The sequence below is a fragment of the Temnothorax longispinosus genome, unplaced genomic scaffold, assembly GCF_030848805.1.
Source record: "Temnothorax longispinosus isolate EJ_2023e unplaced genomic scaffold, Tlon_JGU_v1 HiC_scaffold_18, whole genome shotgun sequence".
NCBI classification, from domain to species: domain Eukaryota; kingdom Metazoa; phylum Arthropoda; class Insecta; order Hymenoptera; family Formicidae; genus Temnothorax; species Temnothorax longispinosus.
Genome location: NW_027269992.1, coordinates 249,572 through 271,472, shown reverse-complemented (window position 1 = coordinate 271,472; position 21,901 = coordinate 249,572). Strand labels below are relative to the sequence as shown.

General features: G+C 46.5%; 2 protein-coding genes and 1 pseudogene across 2 annotated transcripts; 1 reads left to right on the top strand and 2 right to left on the bottom strand.

Annotated features, from left to right (window-relative positions):
• Positions 1–13,136: 13,136 nt before the first annotated feature.
• LOC139823773 (uncharacterized) lies at positions 13,137–14,590 on the top strand (annotated as a pseudogene).
• A 2,268-nt stretch (positions 14,591–16,858) lies between these two features.
• On the bottom strand, positions 16,859–17,899 carry LOC139823772 (uncharacterized). The gene has a single exon (XM_071796272.1). It carries the CDS (start codon positions 17,897–17,899, stop codon positions 16,859–16,861), a length of 1,041 nt encoding a protein of 346 aa, XP_071652373.1.
• Positions 17,900–19,557: 1,658 nt separating this feature from the next.
• On the bottom strand, positions 19,558–21,426 carry LOC139823771 (uncharacterized). The gene has a single exon (XM_071796271.1). It carries the CDS (start codon positions 21,424–21,426, stop codon positions 19,558–19,560), a length of 1,869 nt encoding a protein of 622 aa, XP_071652372.1.
• Positions 21,427–21,901: the final 475 nt, after the last annotated feature.

The following is a 21,901-nucleotide window of genomic DNA, read 5'->3' as shown; positions in this document are numbered from 1 at the left end:
GGTCGAGCACGCCCATACCGGGAGCACGCCCATACTAGTCACCTTTCCCATCACCGTGCAGGGGCGGATGTTCTGGCACCGGTTTCAGATTATGCCGATGTTGGATTGCGACGTTCTGATAGGCGTGGATCTGTGGGCAAAAATGGACTTTGCCATACCGCCGCCGGGCCCGCCCACCGCCGACACGCGGACCGCCGCCGTCGAACACGCGCCCGAAAGGGACGCGATAACGGAGGAGGAAGGCCTCCGCCGCTTCCTGGCCGTCGAACTCGCGAAGTTCGAGGCCGTGCAGGGCCCACCGACCGCGTGCAGCACGTGAAACGCGTCAAAACCAACCGACCAATCAAGCAACGTTACCGGCCACGAAACCCCGCCATGCAGGCGATCATCGACGCGGAAGTCAATAAGATGCTCCACGACGGCATTATTGAACCGTCACATGGCGCGTGGAGCTCGCCGGTCGTTATCGTACGGAAAAAGGACGGCAAACCCCGCTTCTGCATCGACTTCCGCTTTGTCAACGAGGCCACCGAAAAAGACGCGTATTCACTGCCTCACATCACCGCGACGCTGGACAAATTGCGGGGGGCTCGCTACCTGTCCACGCTTGATTTAAAGAACAGCTATTGGCAAGTGTCACTCGCGCCAGAAAGTCGACCCGTGACCGCCTTCACCGTCCCCGGCAAGGGGCTAATGCAGTTTAAGGTAATGCCGTTCGGGCTGCATTCGGCACCGGCCACGTTCCAACGTCTGCTCGATACTATTTTGGGCCCGGACCTAGAACCGTCGTTTACTTAGACGACATCGTTATCATTACCGAAACATTCGACGAACACCTCCGCATTATGCGCGAAGTTTTCCGCCGGCTCCGGGAGGCCAACCTCCGCATTAACTTCGAGAAATGCCGATTTTGCGCCGATCAAATTAAATACCTCGGCCACATCGTCGACCGTGACGGTATCCGAACCGACCCGGACAAAGTCAGCGCCGTCGCAAACTGGCCCGCGCCGCAAAACATCCGTCAAATTCGACAGTTCCTGGGGGTCGCGTCATGGTACCGCCGCTTCATTAAGGATTTCGCGACTCTCGCCGCACCGCTCACCGCCTTAACCCGGAAGCACGCCCGGTGGAATTGGGGGGAAGCCGAACAAAACGCATTCACCGCCCTCAAAACCGTTCTGACCACCGCACCCGTTCTCGCGTGTCTGGATTTTTCGCGACAGTTCCACCTTCAAACCGACGCACAGTGGGGCAAAAGCGGATTTTTTGGTTCAAAAAGTTCCACAGGTCTTAATTTTCAACCGATTTTAATGTATTTTTTTTTAATTAAAGCTCTAAATTTCGAAGAGACTCCTCAGGTCCGATTTTTAAAATTCAAAACAAACGACTCAATATGGCGCCCGAAAACACAAAAATGCGCCAAAGTACTTCAATATAAGTTTTTTTCGTTATTAAATATATTTGTAATCATTTTATTTATTAAATAAAAACATTCACGCGCATTCGAGCGAGCGTGCTGCATTTTTTTTTCTACAGAAAAAATAGGAATTAAAAAAATTGTACCTGATAGTAACCGTGTACGTAATAGTGACCAGTGTAAATATATATTTAGATGCATAAAAACCAGAAAAAAATGCTTAGTAATTTGTTGCTTATTTCTTACTGCAGAAAAAAACAGGAATAAAAAAATGTACCCCTGGCAGTAACTAGTCCCCTACAATTACGTAAACGTAAAGCAAGCAATCTGCGAAAGGTAGGTCATTAAAAATGTTCCGTATGCAGAAATATTATTATGTACGTATATTGCTACGTTTTTTCACGTTCTCTTGTCTTTAGTGAACACGTTAAATAAAATATTGAAAATATAATGATCACTATCGCATATTGTAATTTGAAATAAAAGTGTTAGGAGAATTCATTGCAAATTGAAAGCTCCTGCATTTTGTTGGAGTTTCCATCAATCTTTCATTTGAAGTCATATTCATGTGTGGCTTTTAATGCTGTAACTCAAAACTCTTAGATTTTACAACCAAACATTCAGCCAAGCATTTAGCGAAGAAGGTAAATACTGTTGGAATACAGTATAGTTGCACGGCCGCATAATGCTCCATTGGTGACCAATAGGTGGCAATCGGAACTGAAACTACAATTGTGAACCGCGAAGTATAAGAGCCGTAAAGCAGTCCAACGTTATCGATCTAAATATTTATCTAGGGTTTATATAAAAAAATTTCGGCTTGCTGACTATTGTTCAAGTATACATATTGATTTAATAATTATATATGTACAAACATGAGTGAGTTTAGGATTTCTCATAAAGAACTTTTTGATTTTCTAATTTCTAGTCCTCAAAAAAATGTAGAAGTATTACTCGAATATGTAAAATCGCTACATGACATAAGTGTGGCACTTTTAATTCCCTTGAAGTATAAACTTAATTTATTTATTCCAACATTTCAAAAGAAATGGAAGAGTGCACTCTACAATGTGGATAAATTTAATTCAAAAAACGAACAATGGTTGATTTCTGAACTTACTGTCAAAATTGATCAATTATTACCTGGTAGATCTTCCACTGATTATGGTAGTAGTTCAAAATCCACAAAGCGACGAAAAGTTTTGCGAGTAATCGAAACGTTCTCTGATATTGAAATCCAAGAATCTTTTCTTCGTCGTTTAAAAGAAAGTGGTAACATTAATTTGTGGTAAAAAATAAAGGATCTTTTATCAGGTAATATTGATGTCGAAAATGATGTCGGGATGAACAAAAACACTGCTCGACTTAGTGATGATGAAGTGTTAGCCTTAATAAAAGATGCAAAACTTTCAAAATATCAGTATGAAATAATTCGCGAAAAAGCCAAGGCAATAAATTGTGATATCTATCCGAGTTATAAAAGTTTAGAAGAGGCTAGAAAAAGATGTTATCCTTCACAATCAGCATTTACAGTTAGTGAAGATGGGGTCAGTGTCAACTTGCAGGATTTGATGGACCATACAGCATCACGAATTGTACAAATCCCACATGTTTCGGCGAGTCTACGTCAAATTGAGGCTCAAAATATGTCCATCTTTCTGATTTCGAAATTTGGAGGTGACGGAACTTCTGGGCATAATTTGTACAATCAGAGTTTTACTGATTCGCGCCACTCTGATAAAAGTATTTTCATGTTTTCCATGGTGCCACTGGTTTTACAGATAGGCAATGATGAAGCTTCAGACACAATTTGGTATAATCCGCATCCAGGGTCAACGAGACTATGTCGCCTCGTAAAATTTATATAAAATCGGAGACGAAAGAGATAACAAAATCTGAAATATCAGATATCCTTAAAGATGTAGATTGTCTAAGACCCTTTGTCGTATATATTAACGAAGGACAAACTCGTTGCGAAATCGTGCATAAAATGAGTATGACAATGTTGGATGGTAAGATATGCCAAGCGTTAACCGACACTTCATCTTCAACTTGCTACATTTGCAAAGCAACCCCATCATTAATGAATAACCTTGAAAAACTTAAAGAACTGACAGTAGACGAAAATACGTTTCATTATGGCCTTGCAACACTGCACGCGTGGATCCGCTTCATGGAGGCTATTCTACATATAGCTTACAGACTATCTTTCCAAAAATGGGCAGTAAGACTTGAAGAGGAGAAGAAGTCTATGAGAGCAGCAAAAGAAAGAATACAGAAGGCCTTTAAGGATGAATTAGGATTATTAATAGATATGCCAAAGCAAGGAGCTGGAAATTCAAATAGCGGTAATACCGCTAGACGCTTTTTCGCAAATGAAGAATTAAGTGCTCGAATTACAGGAGTTGATTTGAACTTAATAAAAAGATTCCATGTAGTACTGCAGGTAATTGCTTGTGGAAGAAAAATCAATGTCGAAAAGTTTCATGAATTTTGTAAACGAACAGCGGAATTGTACGTTGATCTGTACCCGTGGTATTACATGCCCGCCACTGTGCATAAAGTATTAATACACGGTTCTAAAATTATTGAAAAAGCCATTTTACCTATCGGCCAGTTGACGGAAGAAGCGCAAGAAGCGCGAAATAAAGATTTAAAAAGATTTCGCGAATTTAATACGAGAAAGTGTAACAGATTATCAACAAATTTAGACCTTGGCCGAAAATTGCTTCTCTCGTCGGATCCTGTGGTGAATACTTTTCGGAAAATATGGTACAAAGTTGCGAGTAACCTTCATCCTGACGCTGAAGAATTGTTAGCTGAGTAGAACGCGCACTTGTACACACGCTACATACACACACACAACAGAAGAGAGGTTTGGAGTCTATAAATACTGCGGAAATGACGAACTGCGGGGTCCTTATCTCTTCTGCAACTCTCCCCCCCAAACACACACACACACACACACACACACACACACACGTGAGAGGCAAGGGGACTCACGCGAATAAAGCACCCCAAAAAGATCAGATACCTGCCACGTCCATGTCGTTGATCTTGGGTAACGCGAAGAGCAGGAAACACACGCAATTAAAATATTTAACCATGGGTACATTTTTTTATTCCTGTTTTTTTCTGCAGTAAGAAATAAGCAACAAATTACTAAGCATTTTTTTCTGGTTTTTATGCATCTAAATATATATTTACACTGGTCACTATTACGTACACGGTTACTATCAGGTACAATTTTTTTTATTCCTATTTTTTCTGTAGAAAAAAAATGCAGCACGCTCGCTCGAATGCGCGTGAATGTTTTTATTTAATAAATAAAATGATTACAAATATATTTAATAACGAAAAAAACTTATATTGAAGTACTTTGGCGCATTTTTGTGTTTTCGGGCGCCATATTGAGTCGTTTGTTTTGAATTTTAAAAATCGGACCTGAGGAATCTCTTCGAAATTTAAAGAGCTTTAATTTAAAAAAAAATACATTGAAATCGGTTGAAAATTAAGACCTGTGGAACTTTTTGAACCAAAAAATCCGCTTTTGCCCCACTGTGCGACGCCAGCACCACCGGTCTGGGGGCCGTGCTGACGCAATACTTCCCCGCGTTATCGCTTACGCCAGCCACACGTTAAATAACGCCGAGCGGAATTATAGCGCAACCGAACTGGAGTGCCTGGCCGTAGTATGGGAAATTCGACGGATGCGCGGCTACCTCGAGGTACCGATTCACGGCAATCACCGATCACCAGTCGCTAAAATGGCTACAAAAGCTAGAGTCTCCGTCCGGCCGGTTGGGGCGATGGGCATTCGAGTTACAACAGTATGACTTCGAGATCAAATACCGAAAAGGGGCACTCAACAAGGTAGCCGACGCGTTATCCCGACAACCCGAAATCCTCGTCGTCACGCAAGCAAAGTGCCCATGGTATACACGTATGTGGCACGCGGCCGACACTACGCCCCACGAGGTGCCAGACTTCCGGATCGACCAAGGCCGGCTGTGGAAGCACGTGCTCCACAGACTTGATTTCAAAGACACCCCAGCCGCCGAACAGTGGAAGGAATGCGTACCAAAAGACCAGCGAGGCCCGCTCCTCGAACAATACCACGACGCACCGACCGCCGGCCACCTCGGAATAGCAAAAACAATCGCAAGAATCGCGCACAAGTATTATTGGCCTGGGATGTTCCGCGACATCGCCCGCTACGTCCGCAAATGCCCGACGTGCCTCGCCCATAAAGTCGCGCAAGAAAAGCCCGTCGGACAATTACACCCGACCGTGCAACCGCACGCGTCGTGTCGACCAACCGACGCTGACGTGGACGGTGATGCCATATGGAGCAACGCAGCCAGCAGCAGGACGAGCCCAGTGACGGGTTTATGAGCCCGTCCAGCAGGGAAGAGTACTCCGGAAACGAGGGGGACATCCCCGATTAGATTTAAGTTGCGCGAGCGCTCCCAGGACGGAGTCGAGGCCCATTTCTTTTTTTTAGTTATTTTCAGCTTATGATTTATTATTTTCTTTCCGTTTTATTTGATAAAGTCATCGATTTCACCCGTCCGGCGCAATTAATATTAAGGCATGCGACAGCGGTCGCCGAGCAGCGGCTCGAGTAGCTCTTAAGATATTTTCTTCCCAATCCACCAATTTTAGTTTTCGTTTTGGCACTACGATGCCCGGCCCGACCAGGAGCGAAAAGATTTGATTTGGAACAGGTGCGTGGATTGCGGTAACGCACCGATAAGGTAAATGGTCGAGTCACACACAATCTTCATAGCGCGGGCACCTAGTGCACGTACCGCGCGTGCCACGCGAGTAGGAGTCAGGATGCCAACACACGGGGTTCCTAAGAGGGGGCCCACGCAAAACCGGCGTGATCCGAACACGCAGACGTAGGGTTTGGATGACGACCCACGAAAAACGCGAACGGGAAGCCATAGCGCAAAACGGCTGGAGCTGCGTCCAGAGGGAGGGCCAACCGACCCCTGGAATCGATCGCGAGCGGAATCCGAGCGCCCGGAAGTGCAGTTCGCACGACAATCAGCGAATTTGCGAACCGGAAGTCGTAGCGGGAAAAGGCCAGAGCTGCGTACTCGGGGAGGTTAGAGAGACCCGAGGAGTCGATCGCGAGCGAAATCCGTGCACCCGGACGTGCAGTTCACACGACAATCCGTGAATTTGCGAACCGGAAGTCGTAGCGGGAAAAGGCCAGAGCTGCGTACTCGGGGAGGTTAGAGAGACCCGAGGAATCGATCGCGAGCGAAATCCGTGCACCCGGACGTGCAGTTCACACCCGTGAATTTCTGAACCGGAAGTCGTAGCGGAAAAGGGCCAGAGCTGCGTTCTCGGGGATACCTAGTACACCCGAGGAACGAATCGCGCCCGAGATCCGACTATCCGGACGGTGGGTTGCCATGACAGTCGTGTAAACCGATAGACCTAGACATCGGCTGCGAGAAGTTAAGCTGGAATACGGTTAGTAGGGACTGGGAGAATAGGCAGCAGGGTCGCCGCCATCGGCGGACACGTAGAAAGCGACCTGGACGTCGTCTCCAGGAAGTCGACCCGGAATCGGCATTAGGGACGTAGGAGAGGCCGTGCGCACGGGTCGGCGCCCTCAAAAGTTAATTTTTCGAAGAGGTGGAAAACCACTACCCGGGAGCCGATTAAGCGCGTCGTAAATAGTGTACTGGCGGCGGAAATTTCCATCGCGAACATCTGGCGCACACCTGGCGAGCCAAAACTCGTAAACAGCTATTGTATCGGCGTAGAATGGAAAGTTACCGCGAGGAGAAAGCGGCCGAGACCCCATGGTGGGGGTAAAACTTCGGAGGTAGGGAGCCCGAGAGAGGAATATTCTTCGAGGCAGTCTCTCGTGGGCGCTCGAATGGTAGCTATCTTCTCGCGCGTATATCCCGGCGTATCGTAGTTAATATCGCGAAAACGTACCGGATTACGATTTGTAAGCCTACCACAGTGTCCGAAACAAACGGGAACGCCCGCACATTGCGTTACATGACGCCGATACGAAAGGCGTACGGTTTTTTCGCGTACCGGAATCGTGAAATCGCACTTTGCGAGACGTGCAACCGCCATCTTGCGCGGCATCAGTAATTGTGAACCACCACCATTGTGAAACGATAGTTAACAATAAAAGCAATAATTATTTGCAAAAATATATATAAAATTATCAGTTACTTACTTTCAACTTACCTGAACAAGCGGCTGTCATCCATCTTGTGTGTTAGCGGTGTCCGAGCTTCAAGGTCATCATCGATTCTGCATCAGGAGGCCATAGATGAGGAATCCGTGGCGGAAACCTGAAAAGAAATGGCATTAATCATAGTTACCATGACAGTTCTCATACTTACCTCGTGTCGCGGCATCTCCCATACGCGGTGATCCTGGTCGTCGGTGAGCAGCGGTGATCCATGACATTGGCGATGGTGAAGAGGAAGCCGTTGACGAAACCTGAAAATAAAAGAATTAGTTGGTTAATTGATCTTAATGTCGAGACTTACCCGATCAAGCGGTTGTCCGGCCATCTTGGTTCCACGTACGAGGCAGGCGATTGATAGATAGCGGAAGCGTGAGGCAGAGCAACACAGAGGAGACATCCGTGGCGGGAAGCTAAAAAGTGAAAGGGTTAAGGAGATAGACGTATATATATACCTGATCAAGCGGTTGTCGTGTGAACCGGGGTCCCTGGCTGGCCGACCAAGGTCATACCTAGCGGTATCTTGAGCACAGGCGACACTGACAAGGCAGCCGTGGCGGAATGAAAAAATAAAATTGCTTAAACAAATTGTCCAACTTTTGTGTCGTTTGCATTACGAATAGCTACCTTCTCGGTAGTTTAAGGTTAAACCGAGTGGCGACCGATGACTTATAGGTCAAAATCGCGTACCCCGTAGCCCGATTACGTATTGTTCGGTTACAACCGCACTCGGCCATCCGTGGCAACAGGTCACCCTCGACCTCGTCGGCCTGCTCCCGCGATCCGCCGCCGGCCATGTCTGGCTCCTCAACATCCAGGACCGCTTTACGAAGTGGGTCGAGCTCCGGCCATTACGACAAGCCACCGCGCCGGCTATCGTAAAACACGTAACCGAAGCCATTATCCTCCGACACGGATGCCCGGACAAAATCCTGTCGGACAATGGCACGCAATTAAAATCCCGGCAGCTCGCTAAACTCCTCGCCGCCTGTGGAATCCGCCACCGCTTTACGCCAGCATACGCGCCCCACTGCAACCCCGTGGAGCGCACCAACCGCGTAATCAAGACCATGATCGCGCAATACGCAAAACGACACAAAACCTGAAACGAGCACTTGCCGGAGCTCCAGTTCGCCTATAATACCGCAACCCACGACGCGACGGGCTACACGCCCGCGTTTTTAAATCACGGCCGCAAGTTGCGCCGCCCCGGGGAGGACGCGCCGCGCGACGAACCAACGCCGCCGACCCACATGCATCGCCGGTTAGCAGAAGCGTACGACCTAGTGAAGATCCAGCTGGCCCGCGCGTTCCAGCACCAAGAAAAAACTATAACCTCCGCCGCCGCGAATGGAGACCGCGTATCGGGGAATGGGTATGGAAGCGCGACCGCCCGCTCTCCAACAAGGCAGCGGCGTTTAACGCCAAGCTCGCGCCAAAATTTATTGGCCCGCTAGAAATCCGCCGCATTATTTCGCCAGTCATAGTGGACCTCCGCAGCCGCTCGGGGAAATGGTATCGACACGTACATGTGCAGGATCTAAAGCGCGCCCCGTCCGACGCACCACCCGACGTACCTGGCCCGGACCTCGGTGGGGGGGACACGCTCGCACCAACCATCGCCGTGCAAACATACACGGCCGGAAAACGCGCGCCAAGACGAGAACGCCGACGAGCGAAACATTGTGACGCGACCTCCCGCGACCCAAACATACTGTTAACCACCGAAAAATGGAAACAAGCGCTAAGACACCCGGCGTACCGAAGCGGGGGCAAGCCGATCGTCAGAACGACCGCAACCATGACGGACGAAACAACGCCACAAGAGCGAGACATTCTAACGGAGATAGCGAAAATCCTCGGCGAGGACGACGAGGAGTACGATCCGGCCAACCCCGGGATCGGGCAAGGGTGGGCCACCCTCTATCGGGGCGAGCCCGACACGGCACAGCCACCACCGCCGCCGGCCAGACCGGCCCCGCCGAAGACCGTGCCGCGGGTCGGCACGATTATACAGAGGTCTGATGCGGTAAATCGAGCGAAGCAGGCCTGGCTTCTGGCACCGCCACCGCCGTCGCCGAGGCGCCCACGACCACTGGTAGAGGCCCCCCGACGACCACGTCCGACGCTCCAACCCGCGAGAGTGATGGGACCATTGCCGTCACCTCCAATCCCGGTCCAGGTCGAACCCGGGTGATCGTGGAGGTCCCCCATTTCTCCTGCCATGTCGCCCGGCAGTATAAGCATACGATCGGGAACCGGCGCTGGCACATCCGGTTCAACGGGGACGGTTCCGTCCGTTGGATCAAGGACAAGTCCCGGAAACCGCCCGCATAAGGAACCACCCGGCCGACCGGCACCTCCAACCAGCCGGACACTGTGCCCCTGTGCCTCTCGATTCAGGCACATCTAAGGGGAGGGGTGGTGTAACGATGCGCCCCTCACGATAAGGCATCGTCCCCGGTCACCACTGCCAGCCACTACCCGCCGGATGCCGCCCGGCCGATCATCCGTCGGGCGAGGACAGGGCGCATTGCGCACACATCTTTTTTAAACATTCGAAACGCACCGTGTGCGCGGGGAACCCGCCGCACCGATGCCTTCCCGCACGACGCCGACGAGCGCCGACGGGAGCCGCACGGAAAACCGAACTCACTATTAAACTTGATGCTAGAAATTTTCGAGCACTATGTATATGTCGATCAGCACTATTTATTTGTATACATATGCGTTCAACTGTACAGTGCTTACTGGGTTGCGTTATTTCTGACACACGAATAGGTTTTTGTTACGTCTGCACCAGATTTTGTGGTGCACGTGCTAGAGTTCTCGATACCTCGATGAACAAACCATGAAGTACACATAACCTACAACATAACCATAAAAGATGCGCTTGCACCGGGTATCGAAAATTATCGAGGTATCGAAAAGTATAATGCGTGCGCATAAAAGACGACAGTGATCACCACGCTATCTTACGATGCATAACCATCAACATTTACCCAGTCATCTATGCATCATCTTTCCTTGTGAATTGGGTTTTCCGTGCGATCCCCGCCGAAGACGAGCGCGCGGGATCGCGCCGCTCCCACCACCGCGCGATTCGCCTGACGATCGGCCCCCTCCTGCCGACCTCGCCGCGCCGGGCGATATATAAGCCGGCGCGCTCGGCGAAAAGACACTTCGTCTCTACCACGGCTCTCCGCTACTCCTGACGAAGCCTACCTTCCAGATCCTAGGGCGACACGCAAAAATGAGGTCCAGAGTATGAGCCTCTACTGAGGGTTCTCAGAGTGTCCCCGAGCTCCATCACACTTACCCCGACGGCCACGGCACCGCGCGGTCGAGCGTGCTCGTCCTTGCAGCGAGGGTTCTCGCGACCGTAACCCCGGGATTCCGCAATCCTCCGTTGTACATATCGCGATCCCGCCCACGTTATCAGCCTTCTCGATATCTGTAACCGCGTTCCGTTCGTATATCATATATACCGCACCGGGTGCACCCGCACCACGGTGCCGCGCCGCGACCGTAGAGTATTGTTGCGCTTGCCGAGTCGTTCGTTCACTCACACACGCTCACACTCCCGACGCTCACGGAAATAACAGAAACACTGCAGTTATAACAAGAATAATCTCGATGTTTATTATAACGTCGCGATACAGGAGAGCGTGGACCACGTCCGCACGGTCCAGCAGCTCGAGAACAATCTGTCAGCTGTTACATTAAATCAATAAAATCAATAACTGGCTCGTTACTAAAGACAGGCTACATTCGACTTTCCGTTGCACGCTTCAGCTCGGTGTCGGAAAGGTATACCGGGCGGCATGCACGCAACAGTATTATACCTCCGCGTTCATCATACTACGCGAGTTCGCACGCACTACCGCCTGTCGTCATATACCGCGCTGCGGTGTTTTCTGTAACCGCGTTCCGTTCGTATATAATATACCGCGTTTCATTATTTCCTGTAAAACCGCGTCCCGTCATCATCTCGCATATACCGCCCAGTGCACCGGCACTGTCGATCGTTGTAACATACCGCGCTGCGTTGTTCTCTGTACCTGCGTTCCGTTCTTATGCAATATACCGCGCTTCGTTATTTTCTGTAAACCCGCGTTCTGTTATTAGTCCGCATATACCGCCCAGCGCACCGGCGCTGTCGATCGTTGTAATATACCGCGATGAACTAGGCTTTGTATGTCATACCGCATCTCGAGTTGAATAAAATAAAGGGATACGTGTGAATCGCAAACTGACTACTGTCTCTGGGCCTTTCATCGAACTCCCGATCCAGTAAACTAGTCTGCGTTCGATATTAAAGTCAAGCCGTTACAAATTTTTTAAACAAAATTTTGATTAAAAATTAAAAAAATTTTTTTTTTGAAATTTTATTAATGTGGTTGAATAAAGATGTTTTTACCATAAAACTTTTATTTGAAACATTTTTTTTATCTTGAATACTTTCCGAAATATATCGAGAAAAACAAAAAGCCGCTCTACATATAAAGGGTGATTTCACCCTTTAGAACCATTTTTTGGCAGCAACAAAAAATTTCTAAATTCATCTTTTTACCTCCCCTACATGTGTAAAAAGTTTTATAATAAGAACATTTATGTGTATTAACCGCAACGAATATTTTTTTCAAAAATTTATTTATTTTTGCATCTTTTATTTAAAAAAATATCTGTTGCGTTATTTAATATTATCAAATTGTAAAATAAAGATACTTTTATCTTGAATGTACTTATAATTCTTTAAACAATATTGTAACAATTTTAAATATGAAAAATTACTGCAAAATATCTTCATGTACAACGTATGTGACTATCTTCACCTACAACGTACGTGACTATCTTCACGTACAACGTACGTGACTACTCTGCATTGTGATTAGACATAAATGAGCGATATGCACTTAATACAATATACTGTGTTACCTAACAGAAGCGATTATATTATGCCACGTGTATATCGTTCATTTACGTGAAAATATGCAATATGATGTACGTGTAATATATAAACAATATGATCATATTGCAATGTGTATATTGTACAACGTGCAATGTACATGTGCATATTGCTCATTTACGTCTAGTGCAATGCAATGTGTAATCACACACGTTGTACGTGAGATTATTTTGCAGTAATTTTCCATATTCGGAAGATTCTGATATAAAGAAGATATAAATAAGATAATAAGGCTTTATATAAGTCGGAAATATTGCGCATAGTTTTAGTATAAGTACCACGAGTTTAACGATTCATACAAGTATAAAAGATTGTAAAAAATTTTAATTCAGAAAAAGTGCATATTTTTATCTTAACAAACCAAAATGTTACGTGTAAATCCTGCGAATGTTCTCAATATGTTAATGGTTTTATTCCAAATTTCAAATATTCCACAAACACTTACAAATGATAAAGAAATTGAATTGCATGATACTATAAAGAATATTATAAAAAATTCAATGGATGACATATCATTTGCTATGCAGACCGACACTACATTAGAATTTGAGAATTATTGGGACTTACACGAGGCAGAATTTGTCGCAGCTGACGAAATAGAAGAAGTAGAAGAACTGGATGAAGATGAGGGAGAAGATAATTGTACATCGGAAGAATACAAAATTGTAAATAATAACTATAAACGAAGAGCTGTTGAATTCTGGAAAAGTGGAAAAAAGGGACGTTACAGTTTATCATCAGTCCAACATCGCTTTAAAAAGGTAAAGTCCTTGCCGCAGCTGTATAAATGGGAACTCTCCCTACAAAGAGGTGGTACTCATAGAGAAAAACTATTATACATTTCTGAATACGTCTTGAACAAATTCAAAGACGCTAACGACAAAAACAGCATTATGCATGATTTAGATCTGCGACAATGGGCGCTAGAAGCAAAAGAGGAAATTAATCTTCCTCATTTTAAAGCAGGAGCAACATGGATATTAAATTTTAAAAGAAAACACGGAATAGTGTCAAGGAAAATAACAAAATTTGTAAATCGTTCATCCAAGAAAAATCAAGAACAATTACAAATTGCGTGCCAAGAATTCATAGGCTCTGTAAAATCATTTATAGATGTTTTTGATGTACAAATATATATAATGCAGACGAAAGTGGATTTAATTTGGAAGTACATTCAGGCAGAACGTTAACGACACAAGGTGTTAAAACAGTCGAAAGTGTAGTTAAATCACAATCAGCAATGACACACAGCTACACCATTATGTCTACAATTTCTGCAAGTGGACAATTACAATCACCTCTTTATTTGGTATTGAAAGAGGCCAGTGGAAGTTTTGGACCACGCGTAGAAGCGACTTTGTTCAGGCCTGCAAATGTTTTCATCGCAGCATCGAAATCAGGCAAACTGACTACACAACACTTTCAATCTTGGTTCACAAACGTTTTTTTACCCGCAACTGGAAGTTTCAGTGTGTTATTACTAGACTCTTGGAGCGGACATTGTCCTGCGAACTTACAAGAGTTTATGCCATCTAAAGATAAATATGTACGGATTTTAACAATACCAAAAAAAACCACAGCAATGATTCAACCTCTTGATGTTTATGGGTTTAGAGTATGGAAGAACTTTGTGAGGACATTTAGTGATCGCGTTACATTGTTAAATTATGATATCAATTTACATTTAAGAAATAATGTCATTAAATTACAATCCTTAACGCATATACAGCTGTCCTCTCCACGATTCCATAATTTTTTTAAATACGCTTGGTTCAAAAGTGGCTATATCGACGAACGGCCACCACAGTTTGAAAATCCAGTAGATTTTTGTTTCTCTGGAAAAGATGTACAAGAAATACCACGCTGTTCCATATGTGATGCACCTGCCATAATACGTTGTTCCTGGTGCAAAAAATATTTTTGTATGCATCATTTCTTTGAGGAATATCATGATTGTAAATACTATGAAATATAAGAATTGTTCGTAAGTAAAAGATATTGTTATCTAGATAAATAATTATAATATTTATTACTAATATTTGTAATAAATATTCTTATGCATTCTAGGGAACGCTGTCAACACGTATGGTCTTATGGGGAATATCATCAATAGGGTCCGGACGTTCGGGCACGAAGACCGGGCATAAGAACCGCTGCGCGCTCGCCCCACCATCAAGTCCGGTCGCCGAGCGTCGCGCGTCGGAGCCAGCCTCGCGAGATCTACTATCGCGAGATCTAAAACTAATAGCGAATTCGGACGGTTGCACTAGTGCACACTGAGTGCGCACTAAGGCTTGTTCTTAATCAATTGTTATATTTACAGATCATCTTAAATACTTATTAGTCTGTAAAATGATTTGTACAGCATCCATATAGATATAACAGATTGTTTTATTGGCTAAAAAGTTTTTAAATGTGTATTTAAGCTACTTTAAATATAAGAATTAGATTATAAACAAGCTTTAGTGCGCACTCAGTGTGCACTAGCGCCCGAATTCGCTATAAAATATTTTATAAAACACACACACGCACGCACGCACACACAGATGAATAAATTCAGAAATTTTTAGTTAGCGCTAAAATTGTTACAATATTGTTTAAAGAATTATAAGTACATTCAGAATAAAAGTATCTTCATTTTACAATTTTATAATATTAAATAACGCAACAGATATTTTTTAAAATAAGAGATGCAAAAATAAATAAATTTTTAAAAAAATTAGGTAAAAGTTTACAATAACTTACACAGCTCGGATTACTTTGACCTTGACATATGTTGTCAAGGACATAATACTGAGTAACTTTTCCTTATAACTTAGTCGGCGGTCGCTGCTTATTAAAAAGTTATAAACAAAAAAATTTTGAAAAATATAGCAGCTATTTTGAGTATTGGAAGGCATAAATGACTAATATATATGTCGAAATAGTTCACGCATACACTTTTCACGCGAACCGAGGTTCACCCACACCCCCCCTGCTTTCGGGGGAGGTGCGGTAGCTCCGAAATAGTTCACGCATACACTTTTCACGCGAACCGAGGTTCAACCACATCCCCCGCTTTCGGGGGAGGTGCGGTAGCCCCGAAATAGTTCACGCATATACTTTCACGCAAACCGAGGTTCACCCACACCCCCCCTGCTTTCAAGGGAGGTGCGGTAGCTCCGAAATAGTTTACGCATGGGTAAGTTGACGCGCTTTAAACAATTAAATACTGTTAAAGCGCGTCATCTAACCTATGTAGATTAGTGACGCGCTTTAAACAGTTAAATACTTGTAAAGCGCGTCATCTAACCTACGTATTTTCCAAACTTTTTTTGTTAATAACTTTTTAACGAATAACGAGCAACGGATAAAACCTTCTGAAGGTCACTCGGGGTCATGACCTTGACAACATATATCAAGGTCATTGAAATCGTTGAGGTCGCCAAACTTTTTTTGTTAATAACTTTTTAATAAAAAGCGACCGCCGATTAAGTTATAAGGAAAAGTTATTCAGTATTATGTCCTTGACAACATATGTCAAGGTCAAAGTAATCCGAGCTGTGTAAGTTATTGTAAACTTTTACCAAAAATTATTCATTCTGTTTGTTTAGTGGACCGCTCTTGGTTTTCGCGCGCCGCGCCGAGGACAGCACAAATAATTAGGTTCTCGTGGAAATTGTAACAGTCAATTTATTTAAAGTTAGTTAAACAGCACTCGCTATTACATTCGCTCCGATTCGGCTCCGTTTTCGATATCGACAATTAGTGTCGCGTACGAATGGCTAGGGCTCACTGAGCTCCCGGCCGGAGCAAGCGACGCGACCGCGGCCGGAGCTCCGAACTTTTCCGGGAGAAAATTTCGAGACGTGAGAAACGCTGATTGGCTCCAAATCGTCGAGCGACTAGACTATTCGTCGCAGTACGAGCGATCACGCGATGTACACCTCTGGTCCGGGCGCGAGCGAAAACACAAAAAAAAACGAGGGGAAGGCAAATAAACGCGTTTTGGAGCAAATCGAGCGTTCTCGAATATTCCCAACGCTCGCTTTCACTTTGCGAGCGTTAGATTCTCAACATGCCGCCCGCCTCGTATTCAATATGCGAAACAAACGGGGTTGAACGAGGTAGCATAAGTGCGCACGCAATGATAGCTGAAGTCTTATGATACATTTATTTATATACACTATTTACACTTGAGAACTTACAATATTTTGCACAATGTTCTTAAATCTAATGAGGAACAAAATAGTCTAGTTTAATGTTATTCTACGGGCTCCGTGGGCCCGATAGACGCCGGTAACCGACAGATCTGTGTTATTGGTCGTTTCAATTCGGAATTGGCAGTGCGTAATATAACGACGCGAACGCGACCGTCAAATCCGGGATGGACTTGTTGAATCCTTGCAAGTTCCCACTTCGAAGGAGGAAGAAGGTTATTTTTTAGTAAAACTAACTCGTCGACCTTGAGATTATCGTGAGATTCGGTCCATTTGACGCGCTGTTGCAATGAATGTAAGTAGTCCGACGACCAAGAACGCCAGATCTGTTCGACCATGAGTTGCACGTGTTGCCATAGCGACAACCGATTCGCATTGATTTCGAGTAATGATTCCTCCGGTACGCTGGTGAGCGGTCGACCGATGAGGAAATGACCAGGCGTCAACGCGGTAAAGTCGGACGGATCGTCGCTGAGGGGCAAAATCGGTCGAGAGTTGAGGCACGCCTCTATCTTACATAAAATAGTCACGAATTCCGAGCGAGACAGGGTACGAGCACCGATCACCCGCTTGAGGTGGTGCTTAAAACTTTTAACGCCAGCCTCCCAAAGCCCGCCGAAATGTGGTGCCGCCGGGGGCACGAAATGCCATTTCACACCGTCATTCGCGAGGATTTCTTTGAGGGAAGGGTCGTTCATAAGCGAAAAAAAGCTGCATTGTAGCTCGCGGTCGGCACCCCGAAAGTTCGTGCCATTATCGTTGTACATGTCCGATGGCAGTCCGCGTCGACTGACGAACCGATGAAATGCGGCAAGGAATCCCTCGGAGGAGTAATCCTCGACACACTCGAGGTGGATCGCTTTAGTGGCGAGACAAACGAAGACCGCCACGTAATGTTTGCTCCCCCTTTGACCACGGCCGACCACGGGGGTAATAATCATCGGTCCGGCGTAATCTATGCCCGTGTGAGAGAAAGGAGGAAAGGGATTGACTCGTGGATTCGGGAGATCACCCATTAATTGCGTCGGCGTTTTCACGGAGTATCGAAGGCAGGTAACACATTTATGGATGTGAGACTTGATCATGTTTCGCGCCGAAATTATCCAATATGTCTGACGGAGACATCTAAGCGTGAGTTGTGTCCCTCCATGGAGGAAGTGTCGGTGAGCTTGATCGATCAAAAGTTCAAAAATATGATGTCGCGGGAGTATGACCGGGTGTCGCTCATTGTAACTCAGCGCTGAGTTTTCGAGCTGCCCGCCCAGCCGGATTAGTAAATCTTTTCCGATAAATGGGTGGAGAGAGCGTAATGGACTTGTTCTCGATACGGTGACATGAGCTTTTAAGGCCTTCAAGTCATCAGGAAAGCAGGTCGCTTGTACCGATCGAAGCCAAAAGACCGAAGCTTCGTGGATTTCTTCTGCGGTCAAAGGCGACTTGACGATCGTCAATGAGGCGACTTTATTTTTTAAGTTTTGCACGAAACGGCGAATGTACGCGGTAATACGGAGAAGTCGGATCCAGCTTGAGCACGAGGTGGGCAGCTCCCACTCAGGAGTTGGATCGACGAGATGAACGGTAGCTTTGCGCGCTTCGGAAGATACCGTTTGCAAAATTTCCTTTCCGGTAGGAATCGGGAGAATCGGCCACGAGGCCGGGGATTTTCTAAGCCACGGGGGGCTTACCCACCATAATTCATGGTGTACGAGATCGACAGCGGTAGAGCCGCGAGAAGCGCAGTCGGCAGGATTGTCGTGCGTGCGGACGTGCTGCCAACGTACTGACGGAAGGCGCATCTGCACCTCGGAGACGCGTGCAGATCCGTTCGGTTCGCGACGTAGGAATTCCATCGCGATGGATGTTGCTGAATCCAAGCCAATGCGATTTGGGAGTCAGTCCATCCGAATGATGACGCTCGCGGAAAGCGCAGGGAATTTCTTACTCAATCTAGCAACCGAGTTAATAGAACGACAGCGTTAAGTTCTAATCGCGGAACGCTGACGGTTTTTAACGGCGCGACCTTCGTTTTGGCCGCGAGGAGGGTCACCTAAATATTCGTGGTAGAGTGCACGATTCGAAGGTAAACGACCGCAGCGTAAGCTCGAATGGACGCGTCCGCGAATCCGTGTAATTCCACGTCGAGTTTATCTTGACGCATCCCTGTCTATCGGGGAATGCGTATTTCACTGATATGAGGCAAATCCGTACAATAATTAATCCAATGAGGTAAAAGATCGGGGATGGGAGAGTCCCAATCAATTTTACAGAGCCAGAGCTCTTGCATCAACATCTTGGCCGCGATGACGATCGGCGACGCCCATCCGAGGGGGTCATATAACCTTGCAATAAATGATAAAACGGAGCGTTTAGTATAAACAGTTACGGCGTAAGGCGAGATTACAAAGGTAAACGAGTCGTCATGCGGTGACCAAGACAGGCCGAGAACCTTGAGCGTGTCATCGCGATTGATCGGATAGTCCGAGGATTCACGTTGGTCCTCCGGGATATCCGTCAACAGTTCGGGTGGATTCGCGGCCCATTTTCGGGGGGAAAAATATCCGCGATTCATTAGTCCGACAAATTGCTTGCGTTTTTCGAGCAGAGACCGAAGGTCGTCTGCTCCGAAAAGAACGTCATCGACGTAGGTCGATTCTTCGATTATTGAAACCGCGTCGGGAAAATATTTACATTCGTCACGAGCTAATTGAAGAAGGCAGCGCTGCGCGAGAAATGGCGATAGCTTTTAGCCGTAAGTCACGGTGAGCAAGCGATACAGTCGAATCAACAGACTTGCGGGAGGGCGCCAAAGAATTCGTTGGAAATCCGCGTCATCACGACGTATGCGTATTTGACGGAACATCTTCGCGATGTCCGCCATGTATACGAAACGGGATAGTCGCCAACGTAAAATTATTGCAGCGATGTCTTGTTGTAGCTTTGGTCCCGCCATTAAGAAATCGTTGAGAGTGGTTTTATCGTCCGATTTGCTCGACGCGTTAAACACGACGCGTAATTTAGTAGTCGTACTCGATTCGCGCAAATCGAAATGATGCGGAATGTACACCGGGGGGTATTGAGAGGGCTCGTCGTCGCGTACCTCTTCTATGTGCCCCATGGATTCGTATTCCTTGAGGAAATCGTGATACTGAGCGGCGATCTCGGGTTTCTGCGAGAGTCGGCGCTCCATTTTGGAGTATAAGAAAGAAGCCTTTCGAAAAGTGTCGCCTATGTGAGGGGGGCCGTTCTTGAAAGGCAAACGAACAATGTAACGTCCTTGAGAATCGCGAGAATGCGTACTAACAAAATGATTTTCGCAACGTTCTTCCTCTTCGGTGAGAGGATTTTGAGAGGGGATACTTTCATCCTCCCAAAAACTTTGGATCAATGAATTCGTATCCTCGCAGGATACGCAATTCAAAACGGAAGCGGACTCTCCGGCTGGGCGCGCGGTGCCGGCAGGACCGGAGACGATCCATCCGAAAACAGTAAGCTGGCACGTCGGGGTGCCGACCGGGCCTTGACGAAGGCCGTCGAGCAGCAGAGAACCGTATAAATCCGCGCCGATTAGTACATGAATCGGGCGATTACATGAGGGATCGGGATCTGCTAACGGTAAATCGCGTAGATGCGGCCACATTGCGGCTGGCTTTGTTTGAGAGGCTGTGTACGAAGTAATTCGTTGATATACGTAGCCCGAAAATGGGAATATCGGTCCCTGTTTGTCGCATGGCGCGAGCGTGAGATTAACTTGAGATCGCGCGACTCCATTAAATTTCTCTCCGAAGCAATGTATTTTTAACGCGGCACGATGACGCTTGGTTCGCATAGTCTGACAAAGAGATTCGGATATGAAACTGTATGTCGAGCCCTGATCTAGTAGCGCACGTACTTTGAATGTGCGGCCCTCGATAGTACTTAGATTAACATACGCAGTGGCGAGAAGTACATGAGGCGGTTGCGTTACATCTCGAATAGCATGTACGGTTTGAACGGATGCGGAGGGCGCGGCCGGAGGCTCGGGAGCAGCGGCGACAGACACAGCTGACGGCGCGGAGGACGGCGAATTAATCGCGGCTATACCCTCGCTGTGAAGCAGCGAATGGTGGGCTTGACGGCATCGATTGCAACGTCCTTTACTCGGACAATTCTTTAAATAATGCTTGGTTCTCAAGCAATTGAAGCAACATTTATGCTGTCGCGCTACGAGTCGACGCTGCTCAATCGGCAAACTTAGAAATTTATCACACTTTGTCAGACTATGATTTCCGGAACAACGGACGCACTTGACGGGCGACACATTATTAATCGACGTACGAGATTTGTTTCCGCGCGTATTGCTCGACGCGGAGTCGAATTGCGACGGATAATCCGTAAGGTCGCGTATGCGAGGAGTCATGAAGTCATGAATCTCCTTATACGTGGGGTATGCATCCGTATCGCCTCGCTTCAAATTCCATTCATTGCGCGTTCGCGGACTAAACTTTTGCGATATAATGTAAACTAGGAGGTCGTCCCACGTATCGACAGGACGATCGAGATTCGTTAAAGCGGCGAGAGCCGCTGACACGCTATCGCGAAGTTTTTTCAATTCGGTAACATTCTCGGTTTTCATTTTTGGTAAGTCGGCGAAAGAATGGATGTTCGCGTGAATAATCGCGTTACGGTTGTCGTACTCGTGGAGAAGAAGTTGCCACGCTGCCTCGTAGTTCGCGTCAGAAATATGAATATTATTAATTAACACGGCAGCCTCGCCGGAGAGGCTCGCCTTTAAGTAATGTAATTTTTGAGTCTTCGTGAGGGACTCGTTTTTGTCGACGAGTGACTCAAAAATTTCCCGAAAATTTTCCCATTCCGGGAAAGCACCCGAAAAGTTTGGAAGCGAAATACGAGGCAGATGCAATGACATGCCGGAGTGCGCGTCGCGATAAGATGATTCGTTACCTCGGTACGGCGCGCTCGGGGCGTCGTTACTTAATTTACCGATGATCTCGTGGAGATGATTCGCCGCGTCGAAGTAGGCTTCCTCGGCGGCAAGAAGGTCGTATTGTTAGAAGTAGGAAGTCGACTTCTTCTCCGGGGTGGCCGTC

What these genes read in the sequence shown, in the direction of transcription:
- LOC139823772 (XM_071796272.1), bottom strand. Translation starts at nt 17,899, where the DNA reads ATGATCAAGTCTCACATCCATAAATGTGTTACCTGCCTTCGATACTCC.
- LOC139823771 (XM_071796271.1), bottom strand. Translation starts at nt 21,426, where the DNA reads ATGAAAACCGAGAATGTTACCGAATTGAAAAAACTTCGCGATAGCGTG.